Source organism: Macaca mulatta, chromosome 1 (genome assembly GCF_049350105.2).
Source record: "Macaca mulatta isolate MMU2019108-1 chromosome 1, T2T-MMU8v2.0, whole genome shotgun sequence".
Classification (NCBI taxonomy): domain Eukaryota; kingdom Metazoa; phylum Chordata; class Mammalia; order Primates; family Cercopithecidae; genus Macaca; species Macaca mulatta.
Window position 1 is genome coordinate 121,305,276 of NC_133406.1, and position 24,712 is coordinate 121,329,987.

Below are 24,712 nucleotides of genomic sequence, written 5' to 3' on the forward strand. Positions count from 1 at the left end.
TCCTTTTCCAAAAACATAAACTTCTGTGAAGATATATTAAGGCTGTCTCTTTCCTGATTCTCTCTGACCAAGTAGAATACATTTATAGGAAAGGGTATCATGGATGTGCTTGGAATAAGGCCAAACTAGTGCCCAAGTGGATAGAACCTCTGTGATGATCTCATTAGCATCCACACGAACTGACTGCTAACCAGTCATCATGGCTTACAACAGTGCAGCTCAACTCATCCCCTTTTCTATGCTCTCATATCCTAATAAGGTAAGATCAGGAGGGAAAAGTGGTAGTTCTGGAGAGAATGTGGGCAGGAAGAGATATGACCCAATCAAAGGAGAAGTCTGAACAGAAATTTTCCCACCCTTGGACCACTATTACCCATCTACAGGGATACTTGGCACTATCCAAGAGGATATCTGCACATTAACTTCCACTTAACATGTTCCATCGTAAGCTGAATCTTCCCCTTCACCATACTCTAAGATGATTAATCAATGTACCCAGCAATATGCAAGATGTTGTATATCATGAAAGTATTAACACTGAGTCTCTGATCTCATGTTACAGTTCAGTTGGGGAGACAAAATTTAAACTGATTAAACATAGTCCCTCACAATTTAGCAGAAATGGTCTTGCTTTGCAGGACACACATTAGTGCAAAAAACTTGTCATTTTTTAACTAAATGGAGTTAAATTGCCAATCGTGTTTGTGCTCCTTTGCTTTACATTTCTCAGACATTCAACCAACAATTATTTGTTGCTTACTGTGTGTTATAAGCAAGGCATTGTACTGAACTCAGGAAAAACCATGGTAAACACGGTAATATTCCAAGGATATTAGTACTGATTAGTAACCCCCCACACCAAATTCAGTGTGGCATTCTAAACAAATACTTTTTTAAAATATGATTTTAATTTTAATCTTCTCTTTCCCCTCCTGGTGTGCATTTTCAATCCTAGTACAAAAGCACTGAAAGTATTTTGGTGGAGTGATGTACCAAAAAACAAACAAACAAAGTTTGCGGTGTAAAAGAATAAATGGTATTAGCACTCTCTTCTGCCCCTGGAAACATGAGGACTCTGACTGCTCTGGGGGTTCCTGTGCTTTTGGAAGCCCTCAGCTGGTCTTCAGCAGCAATGATGACATTAAGGAAAATTGCATTCTGCTGCAGAATTCAGTCCCTTCATCTTTCTCCTTTCTCTAGAGCATGAAGCTAGGGGCCCATAAAGGATCTAATATCAAAAGGAAGAGGGTAATACCACTACATGGAGAAGAAAAAAAATAATTACCAAATTTCCTGAATAGTAAACAGCTTTAAAAAAGCAGAAAAAGCTGAACCCTTTGATAGCTTGGCCCTTGGTCTGCCCGTGAATGCCTTAAGGATTATATCATCAGACTGACTCCAGCAGCCCGCGCTATTGTTTCAGAAAGAGGAAACTAGAAAGAAGGGAAAAAAAGAAGAAAAGGGGATGGGTGGGAGCATGTCTGCCTTTTGGGGAGGAGAGCGTTTGATTTTGGAAGTGCAGTTATCAAATGTAAGGCTAGAAAGTCAAATTGAACAAATTCTCAGTGTCTGTGGGCAGGAGGTTTCTGGGGCCATTTTTTCCTTTTTTGGGGATTAACATAGCCTTTGGATTCAATAACTTTTCTATCACAGATGACATTAGCTCCGAAGAGAAATAAAGCGACCTGAGATTGCTCAGAAATGTTATTCCTGAAAACCATCACCTGGGGGCAGTCTTGGGACTGTTAATTTCTTCTGCCTCACTGGTCGATAATTCACTACTTTTTTTCCACGATGTACTGTTTCTTTATCTGTGGTTGAGGAGTGAGAAAAACGGGCAAGGGAAGAGGAGGCTTAGGCACTAGACCTTTCAGTCTCCTCAACCAGCCAGGAGGCGACCCCATGTGAATGCGCAGGACGTTCTTGAAGTCACAGAAGTTTTCCTTTGGAGCTCTGAAACGGAGAGCCTCAAAAGCTGGAGGCGGAGGGGTGAGGCCATACACACTAACAGGTCCACCGACGCTAAAGATCTCCGCGCCGGATGAGATCGAGAAGCCGGGATTCCCTGGTCCGGAGAACTAAAGGAGGTCCCACCTCCACCCCCACCCCGCACCACTGCACACACACGCCCGGGAGTGCCGGGCCCGCCGCGCCGGGCCAGCCCCTCTGTTCCGAGACCCTTGTCTCCCGCCCACTACCCCGCGGAGCCTTGTCAGCAAAGGAAGGCAGGGCGTGGCCCCTACTAGGCAGCTCACGGATTCCGGTTGAGGAAACCGCGGCTTCGGCGCCCAGGCCTCCCCTAGGTCTAGCTGCGGCCACAGTTATAAGCTCTGGTTCACAACCAAGAGCGCTCCGTGGTTCTCTCCGGGTGCGTTTCCCGGCCCGAATATGGGCATCCCCGGGGACCTCCCCTGGGGGTGAACCAGAGCCCTCCCTGGGCTGGGCCGGGGCCGCCGGGCTGCTAGGTGCGTGGCAGCGAAGCTGGATCCGGGTTCACTATCCGCACCTTGAGCAGTCAGGCCCACCAGGTTACCTGAACCCTTCGTGGTGGTTCCCGTTCAAAATTACAATAGAGAGCCCTTGTTACCTTCGCGTGCCAGCGGATACAATCTGCGAGAGGGAAGCCGACGATGGCCCTTCCCGTTTCCTGGGCTGTGCGCGGGTGTGGCGTCGGGGCTTCGCCTTGTCGCGTGTGCCTGCGCGGGGCCCGAGCAGCGGCCAGCCCCAGCGGTGAGGCGTGCGGGCCGGAGTACAGGCACAACCCGACAGCAGGGAGGCCGAACAAAGCCAGGTCCCGCTCCGCAGAACAGCAGTGGAGGAACACTTCTCCTTCCTCCCCCACAGGGTCACCCCGCCAAAGAACCAGACACCCTCAAAAGTAGGGAAGGGACGCTTCCTGAGGGATAAAATGTCAGGCAGAGAACTCAGAGTTCTTCGAAGGGCTTGGCCTCGGCGTTAACCACGACCCGGTCCCGGGAGCCTCGGGCCCAGTCCCCACGCCCAGTGGGCGCCGCACCAGCCATGCGACAGGAGCCCTGATGCCCAGGCGACGGCTCCAGGGAACTCACGCGCCGCCCGTTTCTCCGGAGGTTGTGCCCATGGGGCAGGCCCTTCTAGGAAAGAAGGGAAGGGCCGTCGATTTTCAGAATCTAAATATATTGAGACTCAAAATGGCATGGTTTTCGCCTTCCAGAAGACGGATAAGAGGGCAATACCCGTGTTGGGGTGGACGGGGACCCTCGGCCGTTCTTCATCTCCGAGCCCCTAGAAATAAGGCGAGGTTGCCTTTTTGCCCCATCGCTGGCTGCCGAACCCACCCACGAGTCCGGGGCTCACCTGCGGAGGTAGCGCGGCCAGGTTACAGGGGACGACCCCCAGTTCATAAACCTCGTCAAAGGTCCCCGCGCGTCCCGGAGCGCGTGAATTCACGGGCAGCGTCGGGTCCGAGGCGGCCCACGGACCGAGCGGAGCGTTTGGGCGCAGAGCGGGCTTTCTAGAGGACCCCGGCCAGGGATCTGCCCCGCGGCTCTCCCTCCCCGCAGCCCCACCTTGCTCCGCGCCGCGGCTGCCCGCGTGCTCCGGACAAAGGCAGGCGCAGCAGCGGGTCTGCGTCTTAACATCGCAGAGTCGCTGGAGTGGCGCAATACGCCCTCCTCTTCGCCAGGTGCGGACGGAGCTTCACACGGGGGGCTCTACTCTCCTCCAAGACACGAAGAATGTGCAGAACTGCGGAGTGTGTGTTGACACCGCCCGCTTCCTGCGCTACAACGGCGGGCGGCTGTAGTCCCTTTCCCGCCTGGCTCCGGCGCGCCAACAGCCTCCTTGCATCCCCACTGGCGGCAACACTGCGGGCCCGGCTGCTGAGCTCAAGCCTGGGTAAAAAAGCTCGCGGCCAGGGCTTTCCTTGAGTCATACGCAGCCGCCAGGTTAGATAATTTAGAGATCAGACGCCACGGGGGGATGCGCCTGTCTCTCCAGCACAGGTGCAGTGGAAACGATCATACGCGGTTAAGATTGAGGCTACATTCCCAAAGACTAGATGTGAAAACAAGAGCGATGTTCGAAAAGGGAAAACCCGTTTGCTTCACTAGTTTAAGGTGAAAGTGAAAATGTTTTCAACTTGATAGAGCTAGATGTTTTTTTCTGCTACTTCACTAGACAGAGCTAGGATAAACGGGCCATTAGGGAGGTCGTGTGCAGTTTTATAATGTCCTCTTCATCCGTAGAAGAAGTCTGCAGTTCGCAGTGCCCTCTCCTCACTGCCTTCGCATTCAGAGAATTGTTATTTACTTCGGCCGCGGGTGCTGGGAGAGCTTGAACGCAGCGGCATCTGGATGAGTTCGGTGGCATTCAACTGCTACCCCTTACCTTTGCCCCCAAGGCTTCTCATGCCATTATTTTCCACTGCATTCTATGGCTGGATTTTCTATTACTTAGGTTGTTTTGCCTTCCTCTCCACTCCTTTATTGTATACCCACCGATTAGACCCCAAAAATACGGAATCCCTGTATTGATGTACCTCTTTTTGCTTGGTCTGGATTCAGAATCGCCAGTCCATGAATGTGCTTGTACCTGCAGATTCCTATGCTAAGGCTGCTGAGCGTCTTCCACTTGCTCCGCTAGGGAGAGAGTCTGAGCATTTCATACCATGAACTAAGGATTGGATTTTACCGACTATTCCATGAAGCCACAGGCAACAGGGTCATTTGTTGCTACAAGGCTGGGGTAGTGTCTGCTGTCTTGGTTACACAGATATAGCAGATAAGTTGGTAAGGGCACAATGAAAATGACTGTTTAAAAGCTAACTGACTGGTCAGTTAGGAAGAATAAGTTCAAGAGACCTGTTGTACCACATGGTGACTATTAGCAATTTTCAAGAATGTATAGTATTCATGAAAATTGCTAATAGATTTTAGATGTTCTCACCACACACACAAAAATAAGTATATGAGGTAATGCATGTTAATTAGCTCAATTTAGCCATTCTACAACGTATATATATTTCAAAACAACATATACATGATACACATATTCCATTTTTCTTTGTCAAATAAAAATTTTAAAACTAAGTGATATTTTGAGTCTACTTGTGGAGTTACTGAATTTCAAAAATGAGGAAAACTGAATCCACCCTCCCCACTCTGTCCTACTTTTTTTCTAGGTATGATTACATTCTATGTAAGTAAATTTGTATAGTCACGTGTATATTGGTGTATACATGTGCCTGTGTGTGTACATACTGTTGAAGTGTACACTTATGGAAATTGCCCTAAGTCAGTCTCTTCAATGCCATAGTCATTGAAAAGAAATCCATTGGTTGCCTGGTTATTTCCAACCTCCTTAGAACGATTCTGGAAGAGGAACAGACTTTAGGAATAGAAAGCATTATTTTAAAATGATTTAACATATTTTGCTTCTCAGCATTATCCCCAAAGGGGATAGCTGGCTGAAAGCTGGAGCTCAAGGCTATCCCCCCTCCACTTCCACAACTGCACAAGAGGAAAAGTGTGAACTCCTAGGGCACTAGCAGACTTGTTACCACTTCTGGCAATGACCCAAAGTGTGTGTATCCTGAAGTCTGAGTCCCATCACTCAGAGTTCTGAGTTGTCTCACAAACCTGCTCTGAAGCCAAATTGGAGTTTGCTGGTTGAATGTGTACTCAGACACACACACACACACACACTCTCTCTCTCTCTCTCTCTCATACACATATTTACAAAGAAGAGCCTAGCAAAATGCCCTGTTCGTGGTAGACATTCAATGATTATTTGCTGAGGAAATGCATGAACTTATGTGCATATCTATTTTGTTCAAAGCAAGGGTTTTCTTTTTAAACTAAATAAGTTTGTATGTGCATATGTAATACATATGTGACAAAGAATTGTGTGCATGGAATATAGGAAGATTTTTTTATTTGTTCCTTTTTGTCTTCTAGTTCTCTTGAGTAGCCCCCTCCCCCATGTCTCTGCAGGGCCTTAGGTCTTTGCAACCAGTTGGTAAAATTATCCAACCCCCACTAAAGCCTGTCAGTCAGCCAGTAAAAGCAAATGCATTGCTTTAGTTACATCCTTGCTTTCCTCACAGATCACACTCATGTTTCTATAAAGTTTCTTGGGCTGATTTCATCCTGCACACCCGTACATTCCTTTGCAACTCTCTCTAGGAGGTATACTGATTGGGTTTCACAGGCCTGCAGACAGGCAGGTCGCCCCTGTTAGCCCACCTCAGCCTCAGTCAGCATTTTCACAGAGTGGCTGAACTTCTCAGAAAAGCTTAGAGTCTTAATTTGGGAGAGGCTTGTCAGCTCCAAAAAGGACAGAAGTCACTGTTCTCACTCTAGCTAAGACTAGTCGCACAGTCTGTGTGTTTTACAAAATCATGCATTTAATCACAATTGTGTGACTTCAGAAACTACAAACCTGGCACCTCGGAGAGAAGAGTTCAGTGCCAGGACTTTGGAGCTCAATGGGTCTCACTCTTGCCACCCAGAAGACCCCAGGTATTAATCCCTCTGAGGGAGTTGGAGGGTCTTCTTGACCCTAGCCAGGCCTGCTGCCACCTAGAGCATGCAGATACACTCTTCTTTCCACCTTGCCCAGACCACTGCCCCCTCCCTTTTTTTAGAGGAAGTTTTGCTCTTGTAGGCTGGAGTGCAATGGCTCAGTCTTGGCTCATTGCAACCTCCACCCCCTGGGTTCAAGCGATTCTCATGTCTCAGCCTCCCAAGTAGCTAGGATTACAGGCTCCTGCCACCACACTTGGCTAGTTTCTGTATTTTTAGTAGAGACGGCGTTTCCATGTTGGCCAGGCGGGTCACCAACTCCTGACCTCAGGTGATCCTTCCCCTCGGCCTCCAAAAATGCTAGGATTATAGGTGTGAGCCACCCCTCCCGGTCCAGGCCCTTTTTGACCCTTTCTGAGCTTGGAAGGAGCAGCTAGCCATGCCCCAGTTGCTGCAGGGGAGGGAAGAAGCTAATTTCTCCCCATCAGAGCAGAATCAGTCTCCTGAATCAGGAAGACCCAAGCAAACAGGACAAATAAAGACACTTCCCTTTCTCTTTCTCCTCTGTCTCCTTTTTCTTTCCTCCACCTCTCCTCTTATACTCCTCCTTGTACTTTGGGAGTACCAGAAGTCCATGAAGGGAGTCATCTCTAAAGGCTTTGGCCCCAGAGCCACTGTCTGCTTAATCAGGAGGGTGATGGGGACAGAAAAGTATTTTAAAAGTTCCACTTAAAGCCCCACTTTGAAAAAAAAAAAAAAAAAAACTGGTAGCAGCTGTTGAGGCAACCTGGAATGTTTCAGATCTCATGCCCAGCCCCTCAGGAGGGACAATGTTCCTTTTCTAAATGAAATAGAACAATGATCAGGACTCAGCCTGTGTAGGGGAGAGGTGGGCAATGGAGAGGACTAACTTGCTTCTAACCCAAACAACTACAAAAAAGTCAAACTAAGGTTGCCTCTGGAACAGTTCTGCTGTGAGTACCTTCTCCTTTTCCCAGTACACTCCCTGTTGGCTCCCAGGAAAATATACCCCGGGATCCACACAGGAAACAGGAAACCCAGAGCGCAGTTCTCCCAGTGAGACCTCTGATTTGAAGCAGGAAACCTTTGAGCCTCAGTTTTCTCACCTGCCTGCCCCACCCACATCAGAGGCTGCGGCCCAGAGGGGCTTTGCTAGTTGCTAGCACTTTACTATTTATAAAGAATGAAAGTGGTGACAACCCAAAGGCATCTTAGTGCAGGGACCTCCACAGCCTGCAGCCTGCTGCCTTCTTGAAGTTCTCCAGGGGCTACTTTCAGAGTCGCCTTAAAAAAAATGAAACCAAACCCCAACTCAACAGTGTTGAATCAGCTGCTCATTCTACCTGGTCCGCCCCATGTGATCTACAGCCACAATTGCTAACGGTCACCCAGGGACAAATTAAGGAATTGAAAATGCTGAGCTTGAGAAGTCGAATTCCTTACACTATTTGGGGTCGTTAATCACCCAGCAGAAACAGCAAGCAGGGAAAGTAGCCGAAGGGACAGAAAGACAGTGTAGGTCTGTGTGCTGGTGTTAGCAGGGCTCAGGTGGTCGGATTCAAATATAGATGTGCACACGTGTCAGATGTACTGGAAATGAGCACCCAAGCCCATAGTGAACCAGTCCCAGGAACCTTTAGGCTGCCCCAATCACCCCAGTTCCACAAAAGAGGAATGCGGTCTCTGCAATTAAGAGACTGGTGCATGGTTAGGTCGTGAGTCAATGTTCCAGCGAGTCCACTGGTCCACACCAACACGCGGGTGTTTCCTGAGAGGAGGTAGCGGTTTCTCACCCAAGGCAGTGAGAAAAAGAAGAGATTCCCTGATCCTCTCGGGAATCTACCCCCAAGCGCGCAGGTTGAGGTTAAGGGTGGGGTGTGCGTGTGTTTGTGTGTGTGTGGTGTGTGTGTGTGTGTGTGTGTGTGTGTGTGTGTGAGAGAGAGAGAGAGAGAGAGAGAGAGAGAGAGAGAGAGAGACTGACTGACTTCTGTGCAGACCAGGAAGGGTGAAACTTCACTATGAGCCACCTTTCAGAGTGGAGAATCCTGACAAATTCAATCTCTCCTTGCAAGGCCAGGAAACCTGGCTCTTGGGTTGGGTACCCTGTAAGGGTGTTCCAAGGCAGACGCGCTTTCTACAGGCGCCCGCCGATGCTTGATTCTGCTCCCTTGCCCATTCGGAACCTGTGAGTTTAGGCCTGGATCCCCCAGCTCCTGGGGCGTCGACACCTCTGGCTCAGCTTCCCCACCACGGCGCAGGGCGGCACTAAGGCGCCGCGCTCTCTCTCCTCCGTGGTCCTGACAGTGGGGGGGCTTCCGGTCACACTTTCTGGCAGGCAGGCTCTGGGGCACAGGGCCGCTCTAGAACCTGCCCTGATCTGCTCTTCGCAGCTCTATAGTTTTAGCGACAATTTGTTCAGTGAAGCTTCTCAGACAATAGAAAGTTCTGAGGTTTCCTGGACGTTGTGTTCGGGAGGCGGGGCCGGGACCCGCTGACGGCAGTTTCCCAGCCCTGTTCCCCCTCCCCTGCCCCCTCAGCCGCCGGGCAGCAGAAGGAGGCGGCCAGCCTACTCCTGCCCCACGGCCGGACGAACTGCGGCTGCCGCACCCGTCACCTCTGCACCTGCCTGGTTGAGGTGAGATGCCTGGCGCGCACGGTGAGGGCGGTGCGCGCAGGCCCGCACAGAGCTGTTGGGGCTGCCCCGGGGTCGGTGACTTCAAATGACGGGTGGGAGAAGGGCCTGCGAGGCTAACAGAATCCCACTCAGGGGAGTGGAAAGAACAAAAATGTTTCGGTGACCTAGGTAATAGTCCTAGCTTTGCGGCTCAGGAACCCGGGACCATTTAACGTCAAGTTGTAGGGACGTTAGTTTCCTTATCTGGAAACGAGAATAACACTGTTGCTTCATCCTCCCAAGGGGATAGCTCCCAGATTGGAGATGCAGTCTGGTGGGAGGCTGGAGAGATGTAGAACCCAGGGCGGGAAAGAGCAGGCGCGCTGTCAGCTGTTTTAACCCATACTTCTTTAGTAGACAAATCTGAAATTTAAAACAGAAATGGCCACATAAGGACAATTCAGATGAAGCGCAGGCGGGCTGACATCGCGCACTTGGGTCTTTCCTGCAAAGGCAGCCGCGCTCTGGGAGAAGCCTAGTCCTCCGGCTTGTCCCCGGGCCCACCCCAAAGGCCGCTGGGAGCTGAGTGAGGACGTGGCGGTCCCCTTGCGCATCTTACTCCGGAGGCAGGTTCCGCATAAAGAGCCTTCAATCTCGGCCGTTTGGCTCCAAGATAATCTCCTGGCGAAAGCTGAGAGGCGGCTAACTTATTCAGGGGACTCAGCCCCTAGACTGAGCTTCTTCCGCTGTAAAACACTCCCAAGCCCTGCGAACTCGCGGCTCGAGTCTCCCCAGGCTTCCGGCGTGAGCGTCCCAGCTACACTTTAGGGCACTTTACTTGGCCGGCATCTATCCGGTTTTCGATTAAGGAAAGCGCAATGGGGACAGAGGGAACCCCGGCCTCCTGTACCAGGCCTACGTAGTCGCCCAGGTGGCCGGGTCACAAATAAACAATTCCAGCATCAAGAACCCCGCTAACTTCTGTACTCCGCTAACCTCTGAAAACCTGATACTGATCCAGGTCTCCCAATATAATTTGAATCTCCCCAGTCCTTCCGGTGGAACAGCTCGCCTGAGCGCAAGGAAAATTGACAAGGAGCCTTCAGCTAGCCTTCTAGCTTTGAGCTTGAGTAGGGGCATGGCGACTTGGTGGCTTCTTCGCGGTTTATTGGTGTATTTGGTGACTCTACAGAACCAGATCACAGCTCCCCCCCCCCCCAAACATTCTCTTCCTCACCACGCCTCCCCACCTCCCCGCCCCGCCCCGCGCCCTGGGCAAGTTGGTATCTCTAGAAGAGCCTCAGGGTTCTGAGTCCCGTGGGGGCGCGCAGAGATGGTCAAAGCAAGGTTTCTCCACGAGCCCTGAACTCTGAAGCTACAAGTTTCCCCGCTGCGCACCCTGCGAAATTGGTGGGGAAGAGTATTTAAAATACAATGGCAAAACGCACTGTTGAGAACCCTTTGAAGTTGGGCAACCACGACTGCTCCACTCTCCCCATCTCTTTCCTCCCCATCTCCCCACTCCTCCATATGCACCAGAAATCGGCACTTTGATTTTGTAAAGCAGCAATTTATATTTATTTAATGTTTTTTCCTGTAAAACGATGATTGGACCGGGGAGAAAATAATGTAACTCCACGGGCCGCAGGGCTGAGCAGCGGCTGTCTAGGCCATGCCGGGGCTGGGTGAGTGCACCATGCACATCTGTTCGCCCGGGTTTGCAGCGCATTCCTCTTCGCCAGGGTTCTCTTGCGCGCTCTCTCTCTCTATCTCCCACTCCCCCCCACAAACCCCCCACAAGGAACCGGTCGACCCAGGCAGGAAGCTAGGCTTTATTTGTCTTTGACGAAGAATTGCTGGGCGCGGTGGTGGGGGCTTGGGGAGTGCAGGAGGAAAAGTCAAGGCTGAGGCTCCAGTTCGGGAAAGTGAATTGAAGAGAGGGGAGGAAGAACTCAGAGAGAAAACCACCTCCTGCCTTAGAGAAGAAAACTCAAAAGCCATTCACCTTCTTCTCTAATAGTGGAGGGGTGGCGGCAGCTGCGGACTCAGTGGGTGGAAGGCCAATATTAGCCAGTTCGCACGTGTCTTTCCCCATACCCAGAGCACGGAGATTTACGGGAATAAGTCTGATGTGCAACCTTTCTCGGCACTTTGCCTAATAACCTCAAATTGGATTAACATTTGGGAAAATATTAACTACTTAAAGCGACAAACACCATGGCTTCCCACTAATTTCTCCCACCCTCACGCTAAGCCCAAGGTCCCTCCCTCCTCTGCCTGGGTCAACCTGGCCAAACTCCCACTGCTCTGGGTCCTGCTTCTGGGTCTTCCACTCCCTAGGGCCCTAAGTCTCTTAGCCCTTTCTCCCAATAACCACGTTTTCTTTCTGTACTCTGAGATCTCTTGTCTTTGCTCTCTGGCTGCCCAGGGCATGCTGTATCCAACACATCAGTGTTTGAGAAAGGAGTTCAGGAGACCCAACCATACCTGGCCTTCAATCTGCACAGCTGATTCCTCCAGGCCCTTGACCCCCCCACCCGGCCCCCTTCTGCTTTGTGCTAGGAACCCTTTGCTGAGGCCTTCAAGCCCCAGGCAATGGGCCACCCTGGCTCTGCTATACATGATGTGATGGACTTGCTCAGAAGACACTTTCTAGGATCCCTAGTCCTCTGCTAGTACCTCAGATTCTGATAGTCTCAAGCTGCTTGGGGAAAACGGGCCAGGGTGGGGGGCATTGACACATGCACCAGACAGAGGTGCAGCCAAGGTCTCAGTAACTGAGAGGCAGTGCTGACCACTTCCCTTCTATTTTTCTTACCCTTTGTTTCCTTTTTCTATTCCTTTTCTTTTTTCCATTCCTGTCTTTTTTTTCTTAAATTCTGTCTTCTCCTTCCATTCCCTCTCATGTTTCCCTAGCTTTCATTAGCCTCTCTCTGTTCTAAATTGCTGCAACCCACATTCCTCAGGCCCACAGAGGCTGCTAGTACACTTGTCCACTGGCATCTCCAGCCCTAGATAGAGATGGGGGTGCTGTGAGAAACTGGGAGCAAAACAGGAGCAGCTAGTGTTAGAGCCCTCAGGGGCCTCCCAGGGCCCAAGGCCCAGGTGGGGGACTCAGTGGCTCCTCCTTGCACATATCTTCCCTTTGAGCATCTAATGCTTCCACTTGCTCACCTCCCTCCCCACAGTCTTCTTCAGGAGACAGGTGCCAGCTGGGCTTCCAGTCATAGGTTAAAAAAATCAGGAAAAAAATAGATGGAAAGAAAGCAAATGGTGGTCCCTGGATGATATGAGAGTCTGCTGCAGTCAGTTGGCTGGGTGAAAAATGCATCTGTAGTACTGAAGGAAGCTCCCCCAGTGGGGTGGACATGGTTGAGAGTTACTAGGGAGGACAGGAGGGAGATCCAGGAGCAGCACAGAGCAGATGCATGGGCAACACCTGCACCAAGGAAACCTGGGCAACACCACCTTACCTCAATAAGAGTTTTAATGCAGCATTTGCACAGAGCAAGACAGCCAGTGAGACTGGATTTGCCATCAAGGGGAGAGAAAATGTAGCCCAAGAAAAGAGGCTGCCAACATTCCACTGAGAAGTCCAAAATGGGGAAAAGGCAAAACTAAAGAGGGGAGGTCTTCTTGCATTTCACCCTCTTCCCTTTCCTTTCTGGATCCCACAGGAAACAGTGGTTTGGGGCCTGGTCCAGGGCATCCCAGGGACTGGCTTCGTCCCCTCCATCCCTAAAATCTTCCTTTACTCTGGCAGCCCAGGCCCTCCTGGCCAGCCCTTGCTGGGGGCAGGTGGGAGGGGGTGGGGGTTGGGTGGGGTGGGAAAGAGCTAGGCCTGTGATCTCTGCCAGAGGAGGAGGCTGCAGCCACCCTGGCACCCAAACAAGACCGAACTCACTCCCAGAACTGGAACTCCTCTAAGCCCAGAAGTCAAGAGGGACTTTGCAGCGTGGCTGCCAAGGTTTGTCCTTTGAGGGGTGGGGACTTTGATGACGAGGCTGTCTCTCCCTCCAGCTATGTTTCCTAAGGCTGATCTGCAGCTTGACAGGAGCCCTTCAAATTAAGCCAATAGCTTTTTCTCCCAAGCCGAGGTTTTTCCTCTGAACTCTGGAGTTCTGCTCCCTTCCATTTGGCTCCAAGGACCTGTGAGGTTTCTCTGCCTGTCCCCTTTCTCACGAGGAATCTGATTTCCAAGTCCTCAGCTACTCTGATAAATAACTGACACCAATAAGTGCTCGGAACCTTAAGACAGTTTCTTATTTGCATTTCAAGTGGATCTGAGCTGTAGGGATGACAATTAAAATAAACAGAGGACCCCCCGAGTTGAGTCCTGTGAGTGTATGTATGTGTGTGTGTTTGGGGGCGGATGAGAGGGGAACTCAGTTTGAAAATATTTGAGGGCCCACCATAGGCAGCTTTATCTCACTAGTGGCCATCATAGAGTGATGGAGAGAGCTCCCATGCTGGGTTAACACATCCTGTCCTCAAGAAGCTCCCAATTGGCAGGCAGAAATGGTCTGCTTGGCACTGGCTACAGACCACTACTGCGAGGACAAAGTCTACTTAAGACATACTTGATGTTACCAGCCTACAAGTGGGTGGGGTTGAAGGTCCAGAAGCCTTCAGAGAATAGGTGGCTTTGGGGTTGAGCCAATAAAGGGTCAAAGCCATGTAAAGCGGATGTTTTCAGGTGAAGCTGCCCAGGCTGACTGGGCACCGCGAGAGAAGGCTGACCAAGGGCTGGTCTGAGGCTGGCAATGGGGATCCTGGTGAGCAGAATAAGAGCTTAGCCGCATGATCCCAGTTGACCGCCCATAGCCCTAGGTCACTGCTTCCAGGTTGCCTTCCTGGAAGCAGCCACTGTGGCTCCTGCAGTGATACATGTTCTGTTGGGCACTTGGCTGGGCCGTGCCTTGAGTAATGTCACAGTGGGAGACCCTGCCCCACTATCCTTTTGAAGACCTCTCATGTGTATGTTAGATCTGGGCAGGCAAGATTTTTTGGCCTGTGTAAGACAGTTCCATCAGTGCTCCATCTTTCCCTACTAAGTTACTCGAATCAGTTGCAACCAGAGAGAACTTAGGTGTGCACAGAGAAGGGCTGAGGGTGTGGGAGCAAAGAATTCCAGCTGCAGAATTCCTTTTAGAATTTTACCTGCACTAAAAGCTGTGAGACTTTTGCCAAGCTGCCTAACTCCTTGGTACCTCAGTTTTCTCATGTGTAAAATGGGACTGGTAATACTAGTTCTCAGCTTGTAGAGCTGGAAGCAGGTGACATAAGTCCATGTAAAGCACTTAGCACAGGGTGCTAAGGCATGGAGTAACAAGCTCAGTAAATGTTAGCTCTTCTTAATTTGTGCAGACTAGAAAGAGAGGAGATACAGAATGAAACTTGGTGGCAAGAGAGGAAGGCTGTGGAAATAAACACTTATCTTGTTCTCTTTGCCTCTCCTGGAAGGAGAGACCTCTGGATAGCAAACACCGTCTACTGTTTTCCAAGCTGGCTCAGAAGTTCTCATTTCCTGTGGTAAAGGCAACCAAAGATAGTAATATTGGGTGTTGGTGAAGCTTCCATCCACCATAGTGCCACTGACCCTTGCCCCTCAGAGTCATCATGCCTTGCAGGCCCCTAATGCCACAGACATCATTGATAATTAGGAGAAAATGGATTCATGAATGGTTCCATTTTGGAAATTCCTTTATTTGCCTAGATCTGTAGGCTGTCTTATGAAGTCCTTGTGAAGGTACGGAATTCAGTATTTTTCTTGGTTACAGATGGACCACTTTCCTCCCTGCTGGCTTTCCGGGGTACTTGGCAATGGGCCAAAGTGCAACGTCTCTTGTGGCTGTTTGAATGGGACCAGCAGTGGGACTGTTGTGCCCCAACTCTTCCCCAGCTGCAGCTCCAGGGACTCCGGCAATGTTTGCCTCTCAGCAGACACCCACGTATGTGTCTCTGGTCTGAAAGTACGGTCAGGTTATAAAACAACATTTTAGAATTATATACATCAATCTATATCTACTTATTTACTTCAGCCTTCTGGAGGTCTCATTTGTCCAGGGCAACTGTGCGCCTGATCTTGGTAATCTCCTTACCCTGACTAATTTGTGTCACAGGATGCTACACCTACCTCCCAAGAGTTCTGGATTCCTTCCTATCCCCTTTGATCTGGTTTCAGGTAGAAGAGGTAGCCCATGAGTTATGAGCCAAAGTCACATAAAAGCCTCCCATGGACTAGCTCACACCCTGCTCCTCCAGCCTCATCTGCGGCTGTGGGCAGAGGCAAGAACAGTTCCAGCTGCCCCAGCTACCCTGACCTTGGCAGCCTGGAGGATCTAATACCCCAGCCCCACCTGGGAGCTGCCCAGTTGTTCTCATGTGGAAAGTTGTTTTCCACTCTCCTTGAATAATGGAGAACAGCTATTGAATAATGGAGAATAGCCACCCCACTCTCCTTGATTAGCTATTTCCACTGGTGGAGAGGGGAGATTGGGTATAAGGAGGCTGTAAAAATCCACATTTGGGACTTTTTGGGTGATGGCTCAGGGCTGGGTAAGCTCTTGAATTTCCACCTTGAACATTTTGCTTGTAGGTGGCCATTTATTAGCAACAAATGAAATTCAACCACTTCTGGAAAAAATAAAGTCATCATCAAATTAAATCCCTAATGCCTCAATTCAGCTGCCTTTAGCTGCTGGTCCTTGTGCCCCAACAGATTTCAGAGCTAGAGGCCCCTCTCCCCTGCCTTCTTTCTGCCAGCCTCAGCCTCCCCACCACCACCCCGCAGAAACCTCAGGTAACCCTTTTATGTCCCAAGGTTGCTACAGAGTTAGACCGCAGGGTCTGGTGCTTCTTCCCGTATAAGCTTTAGATAATTCTTCCTCTCAGTGGAAAAACTAAAGGAAGAACTCTGCTTAGCCAAGCACCTGCAAACCCAGCATGAAGCGGGAAATGGAGTCACATTTAGGGGGTGAACCTGGTAAAACTGGGGTTCCTGAGACCAGAAAGAACAGGGAAGAATTCTCTGTGTACGACTCATCTGGCTCCCAAGATTTGGCTTTTTGGCCTGAGGCCTGCCGACTAAAGGGCCAAGGGGCTGCACATGAAAGCAAGACAAAGCCCTGTTGCTCCCACTTGGCCCCACCATTTCTCACTGTCCTGTTTGTCAGTCCCTACTGAGGATCTTGGGGCTTTGGAAAAAGTCCTAGTCTCCCCCAAGAACTGGGTGGCTCTCCGGGGAGCGAGAGCTGGAAGCTGGGTACTCCTCATATTTCATTTCTTTTGTTGCTTCAGACACCTTGACCATTCAGGCAATCCCTTCCAGATAAAGGAGAGGAGGCTACAGGACAGCCACATGGATTAAGCTTCAAGAAGCCAGGGAGATCCCGGGAGAGTTATGGATTGGGGACAAGAGATGCAGCAGGAGGGATGCGTGTTGATTTCTGCAGACCTTGGGGGCAACCGAGTGGGGCCAGGATGTTTCCTCACATGCCTGTGTGTGACGCTGTGTACCCACGTACGTATTGTTTCCACATTCATGTTCGATTCTAGAAAGGTACATGGATACAACGCGTCTGGGTATACGAAGTGTTTGCATGCTTATGTGTGCTGCTGGATAAACTTATGTCTTTCTGTAGTCACACATGATACGTGCATGATACTTGCACTTAGCTTCCTATAAAACGTATATGGTAGTTGCTAATGTAGCCGTATTTTTTTCGGGGTGGGTGCACGTTGGGGCCTCAAAACTCGCTGACTTTGGATTGGGTTTTATGGTCCTGCCAAGCAATCCCGAGCTCCTGAGAGTGCAGAATGTTACCTTCCAGCATTGCGGAAGCAAGGCCGAGGAGAGGGGCTGGAGGGCTTCCCAGAAAGCCCCTTAACCTCGCACCCTAGGCCTGACTTTCCGCCTTGGTAACCTGAGGCAGGCTCCTCCCACATGCTCTGTGGGCCCAGCTCAGGCTCGAAGTTACGCATCCTGCATCCTACATCCTGCGAAGGCTGGGAGGGCCGGAGCTGGCGCTTGCCGCGGCGCACGCTGCAGTCGAAGGTCGGGCTGCGGCGTTGCGCTAAACGCCGTGGGGAAAGAGAAGCTGGGCCTGGGGGAACAGGATTTCCTCACCTCTTGGGCGCGGCCGCTCCGGCCTGGCCACACAAGGCTCCCTTTGTGGAGGGGCCCTGCTTCTGCGCAGACCGAAGTCAGCGAACAATAGCGCAATTTTGCGGCCCGCCGGGCCCGGCTCTGCCGGCCACACCGCGGCGGCCGAAGGCGAGGAAACCGGGTGGCGCTTTTTTATAGTCACAAATATAAAATCGGGGCTTTCCCCCCCTTTTCGCTCGCCTCTTGCCCCAATGCCGATAGAAAGCAGATAAATTTATGAAGGGCAAGCTAAGAGAATAATTACAGGGTGAAGGCCGTTAAATTTTATTTCCAGTCCCAAAGGCAAAACCTGCGATTTTATTGCAAACATCTGGAAGGACCAAGGGATGGGCACGCTGCTGGTTTAAAATAAAAATAAAAGATTTTATTTCGTGAAAACAAAAAAACATCATTAAAGACCTTTCACCCCCACGGACTTTTATTTTTAAAAAGTGCGAGGGGGTGGTTGAATAGTTAACGACTTATGCGGGTCCCGCAGCTCTCTGCGACTTGAAGGAGCGACTGGAGGTGCGGTCTGCAAGAGTGGGCCCACGCCGCCTCCGCGGATCTGGCGTTGGGCGGGCGTTTCCAGAAATCCACTCCCTTTCCCCATCTCACCACGCCCGAGGGTTCCAGATCAGTTATGCTGTCCCATTTCGTGCTCCTGTGTTTTTTGTTTTTTGTTTTGTGTTGTTTTGCTTTATTTTGCTTTAGGGGCATCGATTTGGCAAAATACGTGAAAAGTGGAATCGTTGACCTCACATTCCCAGAAGATTCGATCACAGCAATAATAAAATCTCAGGTCTGTCTGGCCCGGCCCCAGGGTCGATGACCTTGCCTGCTCTTCTTAGTTGTAAAGTTTTAAGAACCCCTTCACTCTGAGGATAGGGAAACTGAGGCATGGGCCATTAATCGACTTGCCGAAGGTCACACAGTTTGGAGGTGAACCGGACCTGGTCACTAGGCTTCAAGTTCGCCTTGCAGTCTATATGGTTTCTTCCCACCCCATAGACGCCTCATAATGTTTTATACCTACCTTGATGGGCGAATTCATTGTAATTCTCTCACCCCCACAGGGTGTCCTACCCACGTGTTTAAGGGCAGCCTAATATGTCCCGCTGGCCAACTATTTTTAACTTTGTTTTCAATTACTCACTCAAAACTCCGAAATCAAAGCCGGCTGGTGGTTCACCTTGGTATTGAGGCATTAGCAGTGGTGTTATTTAAGGTGCTATTCAGTGTGGGGTAATGGGACGAAAAGACAGGTATGTGGAGGATGTGGGCGCTCCGTTTCTGGGAATGCCTATTTGTGTTTATGACTCTGATCTGTTGCCGCATGATTCTGCTCTTCCTTTGAAAAATCAAAATATCTGGACATGGTCAGTTGTAGGTGAACAGTTACTGTACTGCCTTTCTTTTTCTAACTTTTCCTCTTCCAAGACTAGGCCTGGACCTCCACTTCCCTGTAAGTCCCTGCAGGTAGCCTGTGAAACCCCAGGGCTCCTCAGACTTCCCAGGTACCCAATAACCTTCGCTTCCTTTTGGGGGGCTGCAGGGAGTAAGTGGGAGGCAGACATCTTGCCTGGTCTTTGTCAACCAGTTTCAGGCCTAAAACAGCCCTGAAATTCAGTCATTTCAGGGTGGATCGCCTGTAGGATCCACTCAGGGTGAAAAGCTGGAGCCTGTAGCAGGGAAACATAGGTAGTGCCTAGGGAATTAGCCTCATAAACTGGGTACCCCACCCCACCCATAAAGGGTAAAAGAGAGAGAAACTGGGATAATGAGGAGAGATTTTAAAAGCCCGTTGATGTAATCAGTAGAAGAAAAATTTGTATCACACTTCCAGGTTCTTACATGTAATCTCCCAAACCCTCCCTCAGCTGCACACCAGTGTACACCTAAGTACACATATTAAGCCATCCCACTTACTCTTTCTCCAGACTTTCCTCCCCATCAGCAGAGTCACCCACCAAGGAATGCATGCTTCTGGTAAAAACCTTACATTAACTCCTATAGAGTCACGGGAGTTTTCACTGCTCCTCCCATTTACTTAGAGGAAACCCCTTATTTTCAAGACTGCTAAAACCCAGCCTGCTTTCATTTGGGTTCGATTGGTTTTAGTGGCCTAACCTACAATTCCAGGATATGTGTGTCTGTGGAATGGGGGTGGGAGCAGCCTATGTGCAATCTGAAGGAGGGGTGTGGGAACTCTACCCGCTGACTACTGACTCTGCTGAGAGCATGCTTCGGGAGGATGCAGATGCATGCTGTTGAAGGCATTGCTTATTCCTCTTTGTATGCCTCTCAGATGCTGTGTCCTTGGACACACAGGAACAATCGAGCCTCTAGACCTGCAATTAGGTTCCTGGATAACCAAAAAGTCCTCCTTTTTTTTTTTTTTTTTCTATTTTTGAGACAGGTTCTCACTCTGTCATCCAGTCTGGAGTGTAGTGGCCGGATCTCGGCTCACTTCAGCCTGGACCTCCGGGCTCAGGTGATCCTCCCATGTCAGCCTCCTAAGTAGCTGGGGCTACAGGCCCACACCACCACACCCGGCTAATTTTTGTATTTTTTGTAGAGATGGGGTTTCTCCATGTTGCCCAGGCTAAGTCCTCCTTTTTGAGAAAATTTCATGGTCTCAGGGAGGGTGAGGCCTATGGTGTACCTGCTTCTCAGTCCAAACCAGGCCTGTGAGAGGCTGTGAAAGGAAAAAGGCTGCCAGAGAGAGATGGGAAATACCGGCGATGGGGAGGAGAAAAGAGCTGGGAAAGTCTAGAGGCCGGCCCTATTGCTACCCCACCGAGCTTGGTAGCTGCAGGCTCCAGCCGCAGGCGGAAAACGCCGGGCGACACCAGAGTTGGGAGCTAAGAGAGAAGCCCCAGCCGCTGGGGAAGGAAACTGCGGGTTCCGGGCTGCCTTGTCTCCAGCTTCTCTGCTGAAGCCCGGTAGCAGTGAATGCGCGCTGACTTTCAGCGACGACTCCTGGAAGCAACGCCAAATGGTGACTGAAGTGGGAGATCCTGCGCCTCTCCATCCGGGCTCCCGAAGTCCTCTGGGCAGAGCGGCAGGAGACGGGGACCGGTACCCTGCTTCCAGCTCCCTAGAGTGCATGTTCGTGCTCCCTGGGGACCTCTAAGCCTGAGACACAGGCTCTGGGGAGGTCAGGTTTGGCTGAATCACAATCATCCGGTGACTTTTCCATTGTTCTTTTTGCATTCACTGGGATGCTAGCTTCCCGACATCCTGGTTGGATCCTAATTTGAGGCGGGGGCGAAGGTGGGGGGCAAAAATAGCCTCTTGTCCAAAGAGGCCCAAGATGCATTCACAACACTGTGGTTGCCTTCAGCACCAGAGCACTTCCAACTGTAATAATAAAGACTAGATTTCCCTGGGTCCCTCCGCAGTCCGGCAGAGAATTCGGCGTTTCAGAGGCCTGACAAGTCATCTTTTCTTGCCGCAAGGTGGGAGAGCTGATTCTCCCGGGCCTCGCGAAAACAACAACAAAAAATCTTAACAGGCTGTGGGCCCGCTAACCTAAACTTTCAGGTTTGGAGACTTCTCAGGGCCTGGCTGTCGTCACGACTGGACTGCTTGGCCCCTCAGTCTGTCCCCCGCCCCCGGGACCCAGCTCTTTCCGGCTTCTTTGCAAAAGGATAGAATTGTCTCGACCAGGGCGCTAGGACTGGAAGATCGGGCTGTGTCTAGGCCGCTGTCCGCGAAATCTGAGACGTTTTTCCAGCTTGGCTAGGACCGACTTCGCCGCGGGTTTGAGCTTTCTCTGCACTCGGGGGTCTCCTGCCGTCCTCGACCAGTGGCGTAACTTGGGAAGGGGTGTGGGAATTAAGAATGGCCCGGAGAGTTGGATTTTAAATTCCTTAGAAATCCATATTGAATGCAGTCCTTAGAGATTGAAAAAGGCGGGGGACGGCCAGCGGGGAGATCAGTTGGCCGGGAAAGCCAGGCTCTTGAGGTAACGGGATTTGCAGGGAATTCTGAAAAAGCTCCTTCTCTTATGTTAAAGTTCCTAGTTGCTCTCGCCTGGCACCTCTCCATAGGTTCTCCGGAACAAGAGCCCGGAATAGGCGAAGCTCAGCACAACGTTCGGGCCATACGGAAAGAGTATTTATTTGCAGCGTGCGGGGCCCAGCTGGAATACGACTGAGGAGCTCTCCCTAAACGCTGCGCTCCGCCGCCCGCTCCTTGCTCTCAAGGCGCCTGTGTCTCCTTCTCCACCAGGTAGAGCTGGAAGGAGGAAGCGGTCTTTGAATTTTCAGTTACAAGACCCTGGTTAGTAACAGAGCTTTTTGTTTGTTTGTTTGTTTCCTTTTGCCTTACCCAGATTTGCTTAGAAAACGTTCAATAGGAACATTAAAAACCTGTGCGGCGAAATCCAGGAGGAACCAGCATATTCTAAAGCACCTGGGGCTGATGCGAGATTATCATAATCGTTTTCTGGCGTTTTGGACAGGTTAACATTTTGCCAGAGTCCCCAAATTCCAGATCTGCAACTAAAGTGACTCTGGGCTTGCAGCGTCTATGAGACCCGGCAGATCTGGAAGAAAAACGTATGGATTTGGGATTTGCAGGAGTTTGTAAAGGCGCAGATCAGACCCGGACTTTCAACTGTCCTACCTCCCTCTTGGAGTAACCCATAGGGAAACCGGGAAGCCAGGGGTTAAAGTCGGCCCAGGAGCATCCAGGGGACGACTGGCGCGCCGCCTTGGCCCGGGCCTCAGTCTCTCCCTTCCTCTCATTGGTTCGCGCTCTCGGGGTTTCTCTTGTTCCCTCCTCGCTATTGGTTGGGGGCTGGCTTTTTTCCCCCTCAGTCTTTTTCTTCCTCCCCCTCCCTCTCCCTCACCCCTCGGACAGGAGCGCACCGCCTGCCCCCTGTTCCTCGGGAAGGGAGGAATTCAGCGGAAAAAAAAGTTTCCCAGAAGTTTGGATCAGAGGGAGGACGGGAAGGCAGAGAGGAAGAGAGAGAGAGGGAGGAGAGAAAAAGAGAGGGAGGGGAGAGAGAGAGAGAGAGAGGAGAGAGAGAGAATAATAATAATAACAAAAACAAGATGAAGTTCAGGGGACACAGCCTGTGAGCGCCTGCCCCGGTGGGTGGGAAGCAGGACTCGGGCGCTCATGCAGCGAGCGGGCGGCGTTCGGGGCGCTAGTTCCTAGCAGCTGGGCCAGCGTAGGGGCGCAGGTCCGATCCGGCAGCGGAGGGCGGAGGAGGACGCAGGGGGAGGGTGCAGAAACCCGTGAGCCGCCGCCTCAGCCTCGTCCGCCGCGCCTCTGCCTCTCCCGGGCCGGGCCCGGTGGGCGCTCCGAGCTTCAGGGCGCCGGCTGCTCCCTCGGTAACGGGGGCGAGCGGAGGCAGGGGTGTGGGCGGCTAAAATGAGTGAAAGGAGAAGATCTGCAGTCGCCCTGAGCTCGCGAGCACATGCCTTCTCCGTTGAAGCCTTGATCGGCTCAAATAAAAAACGGAAACTGCGAGACTGGGAGGAGAAGGGGCTGGACCTGTCCATGGAGGCGCTGAGCCCCGCGGGCCCACTCGGAGACACGGAGGACGCGGCGGCACACGGCCTGGAGCCTCACCCGGGTGAGTGCGTCGCAGCCGACCGCGGGAGGCGGGCGGAGAGGGGACGCCGAAGGGCCAGTCGCCAGTCGCCGGTGAGGAGCTAGGCCCTGCCGTTGACGCCCTGCCGTGACCCAACATAGGTTTCTTTTTCTTCGCGCAAATGCCCTGAGTCTCCCTAAATTTACCGGAACCAATTTTGGGGGCTGAACTGAGCCTTGCATTTTGGTCGGCAACCTAAGCAAGGAGTCCTCTTTGTTTGCATTTCCTTCTTTTGGGAGCAGAGCGCAGCTTTCTGGGTGTCCGTGGGTGAAGGGGCTGCCGGTCCCTGGGATTGGGAGGGGCGCGGGCCGAAGGCAACGGCGGGAGTCGAGATCTGGGACTAGCTTCTGAGAACTCGGAAGGACTGGCGCGGCGTTCTTCAATCCAATACCTCAGTCTCGGGGGAATGACCAGTTTGTCTCATTTAGCTTTCAACCTCGTCCTTGCCCTTCTCCCACCAACTTTTCGATGGTGGAACATAATTATATTTCTACTCCTTTGGCGTTTACGGAAACAAGAATGGGTATTAGACCCCCTACTCCCTGGGTCACTCTTCAGGGCCCACATCTCTGTGTATTTAGGGTGTGGGTACGATTGATTTGTGTCTCAGATCCTACAGTAACCCATGTATATTATGTGCACGGAACATGAAAAAAGCAGGGCGGATGTCATGTCTGTATTTTAACAGAACCCTAGGAGGGGAGAAGCCAACTTTAACGTTTTGTGTTAAGTGCCAAGATTTCAACTGTGCAAAAACAGCCCGGGGGAACAGCTGTTGTCGGAAGAATCTTGAGTGTGCGCGCGCACGCACACACACAACGCTCGCAACTTGGTTTAGCGGTTTCAGAAGCTTTCCAGCTCGGACTTCTAAAACCATACTGGAAGGTGCTCCTGCTGAACAGCCAGAGCTGGGGAGTAGACCCCGCTTCGCACGCTGGCAAGCCTGGGGAGGGGGCAGCGGCCTGCACTGAGGGGCTCAGGAACTTGGGGATCCCAACCGCAAAGCTGTCCAACTCAGAGGAGGGACAGCTGTCGCTTACATTTTCTCTTTAGGCAGTGACAGTTCAATTTCCATGCTCCCGAGGCTAATAATAATGCGATTAGCGGGTGACCTGCAGAGACAGAGTTTTATGAATTCTCCGTGTTTTTGTGGCCCGTTACGGTATTTGAGTTTAGTGCTGGGGAATTATTTTTATTAGTCGATGAAAAGAAAATTAAAAGGAGATTTATTTCGACCGTCCAAGCGTTTTCCTGTATTTGAATGCAAGTGCTTGTCCACGCGGACCCCTGCGTGGGCATTCCAGAAAGGGACCCAGGGCTAATGTGTGTTTCCCTTCCCTGGCCAGACCCTATTTCCTCACCTCATTTACCTATTGTCAAAATCTCGCGTGGGCCTTCATACAGTTAGAAGTTCTTGCAGGGGTTATGACACCTTAGAATTTTTAAGTTTCTTTTATTTTCCCCACGGCGGAAAAAACAGAAGTTGTTTAGCTGCGCGTGGCAGACGTCCTGTCCCCGGGAAGTTTTCTCTTGGGAGGCCCCAGTTCTCACGGAGCCCGTCTAGGGCCTTATGTTCAAAAGGGGTAATACATGGGGTCATAATTAGAGACTCAGATCAGAGTTTGCTCTTTCTGCGGTTCTCCTCAGCCTGAGCCCCATTCGGGAGGCGGAAGAGAGAAAAGTTAGGGAATGAGGCAAAAAGAGACCATTCCAGAGCGTGAACGTGGGGAGCTGAGCTCCCGAATTCTATTTACTCTCCCGCGGGATGGGGGTGGGGTGGAAGATCTAACAGAACTAACTTTATGTAACAGAGTTCGGGT

At 51.2% G+C, this 24,712-nt stretch overlaps 1 protein-coding gene and 1 long non-coding RNA gene across 2 annotated transcripts in view; both read left to right on the top strand.

The window, feature by feature from the left end:
- The first annotated feature begins 9,043 nt into the window (after positions 1 to 9,043).
- On the top strand, positions 9,044 to 10,104 carry LOC114678102 (uncharacterized). Its single transcript, XR_003729372.1, has 2 exons — positions 9,044 to 9,180; positions 9,556 to 10,104. It is a non-coding gene; the product is annotated as an uncharacterized LOC114678102 (long non-coding RNA).
- Positions 10,105 to 21,623: 11,519 nt separating this feature from the next.
- The window catches only part of TBX15 (T-box transcription factor 15), a 106,683-nt gene continuing 103,594 nt past the window's right edge, over positions 21,624 to 24,712 (top strand). Inside the window, exon 1 of the mRNA XM_001113452.5 lies at positions 21,624 to 22,874. Coding sequence (XP_001113452.1) covers positions 22,670 to 22,874 — 205 coding nt within the window. The 5' untranslated portion in view covers positions 21,624 to 22,669. The remainder of the gene's footprint in view (positions 22,875 to 24,712) is intronic.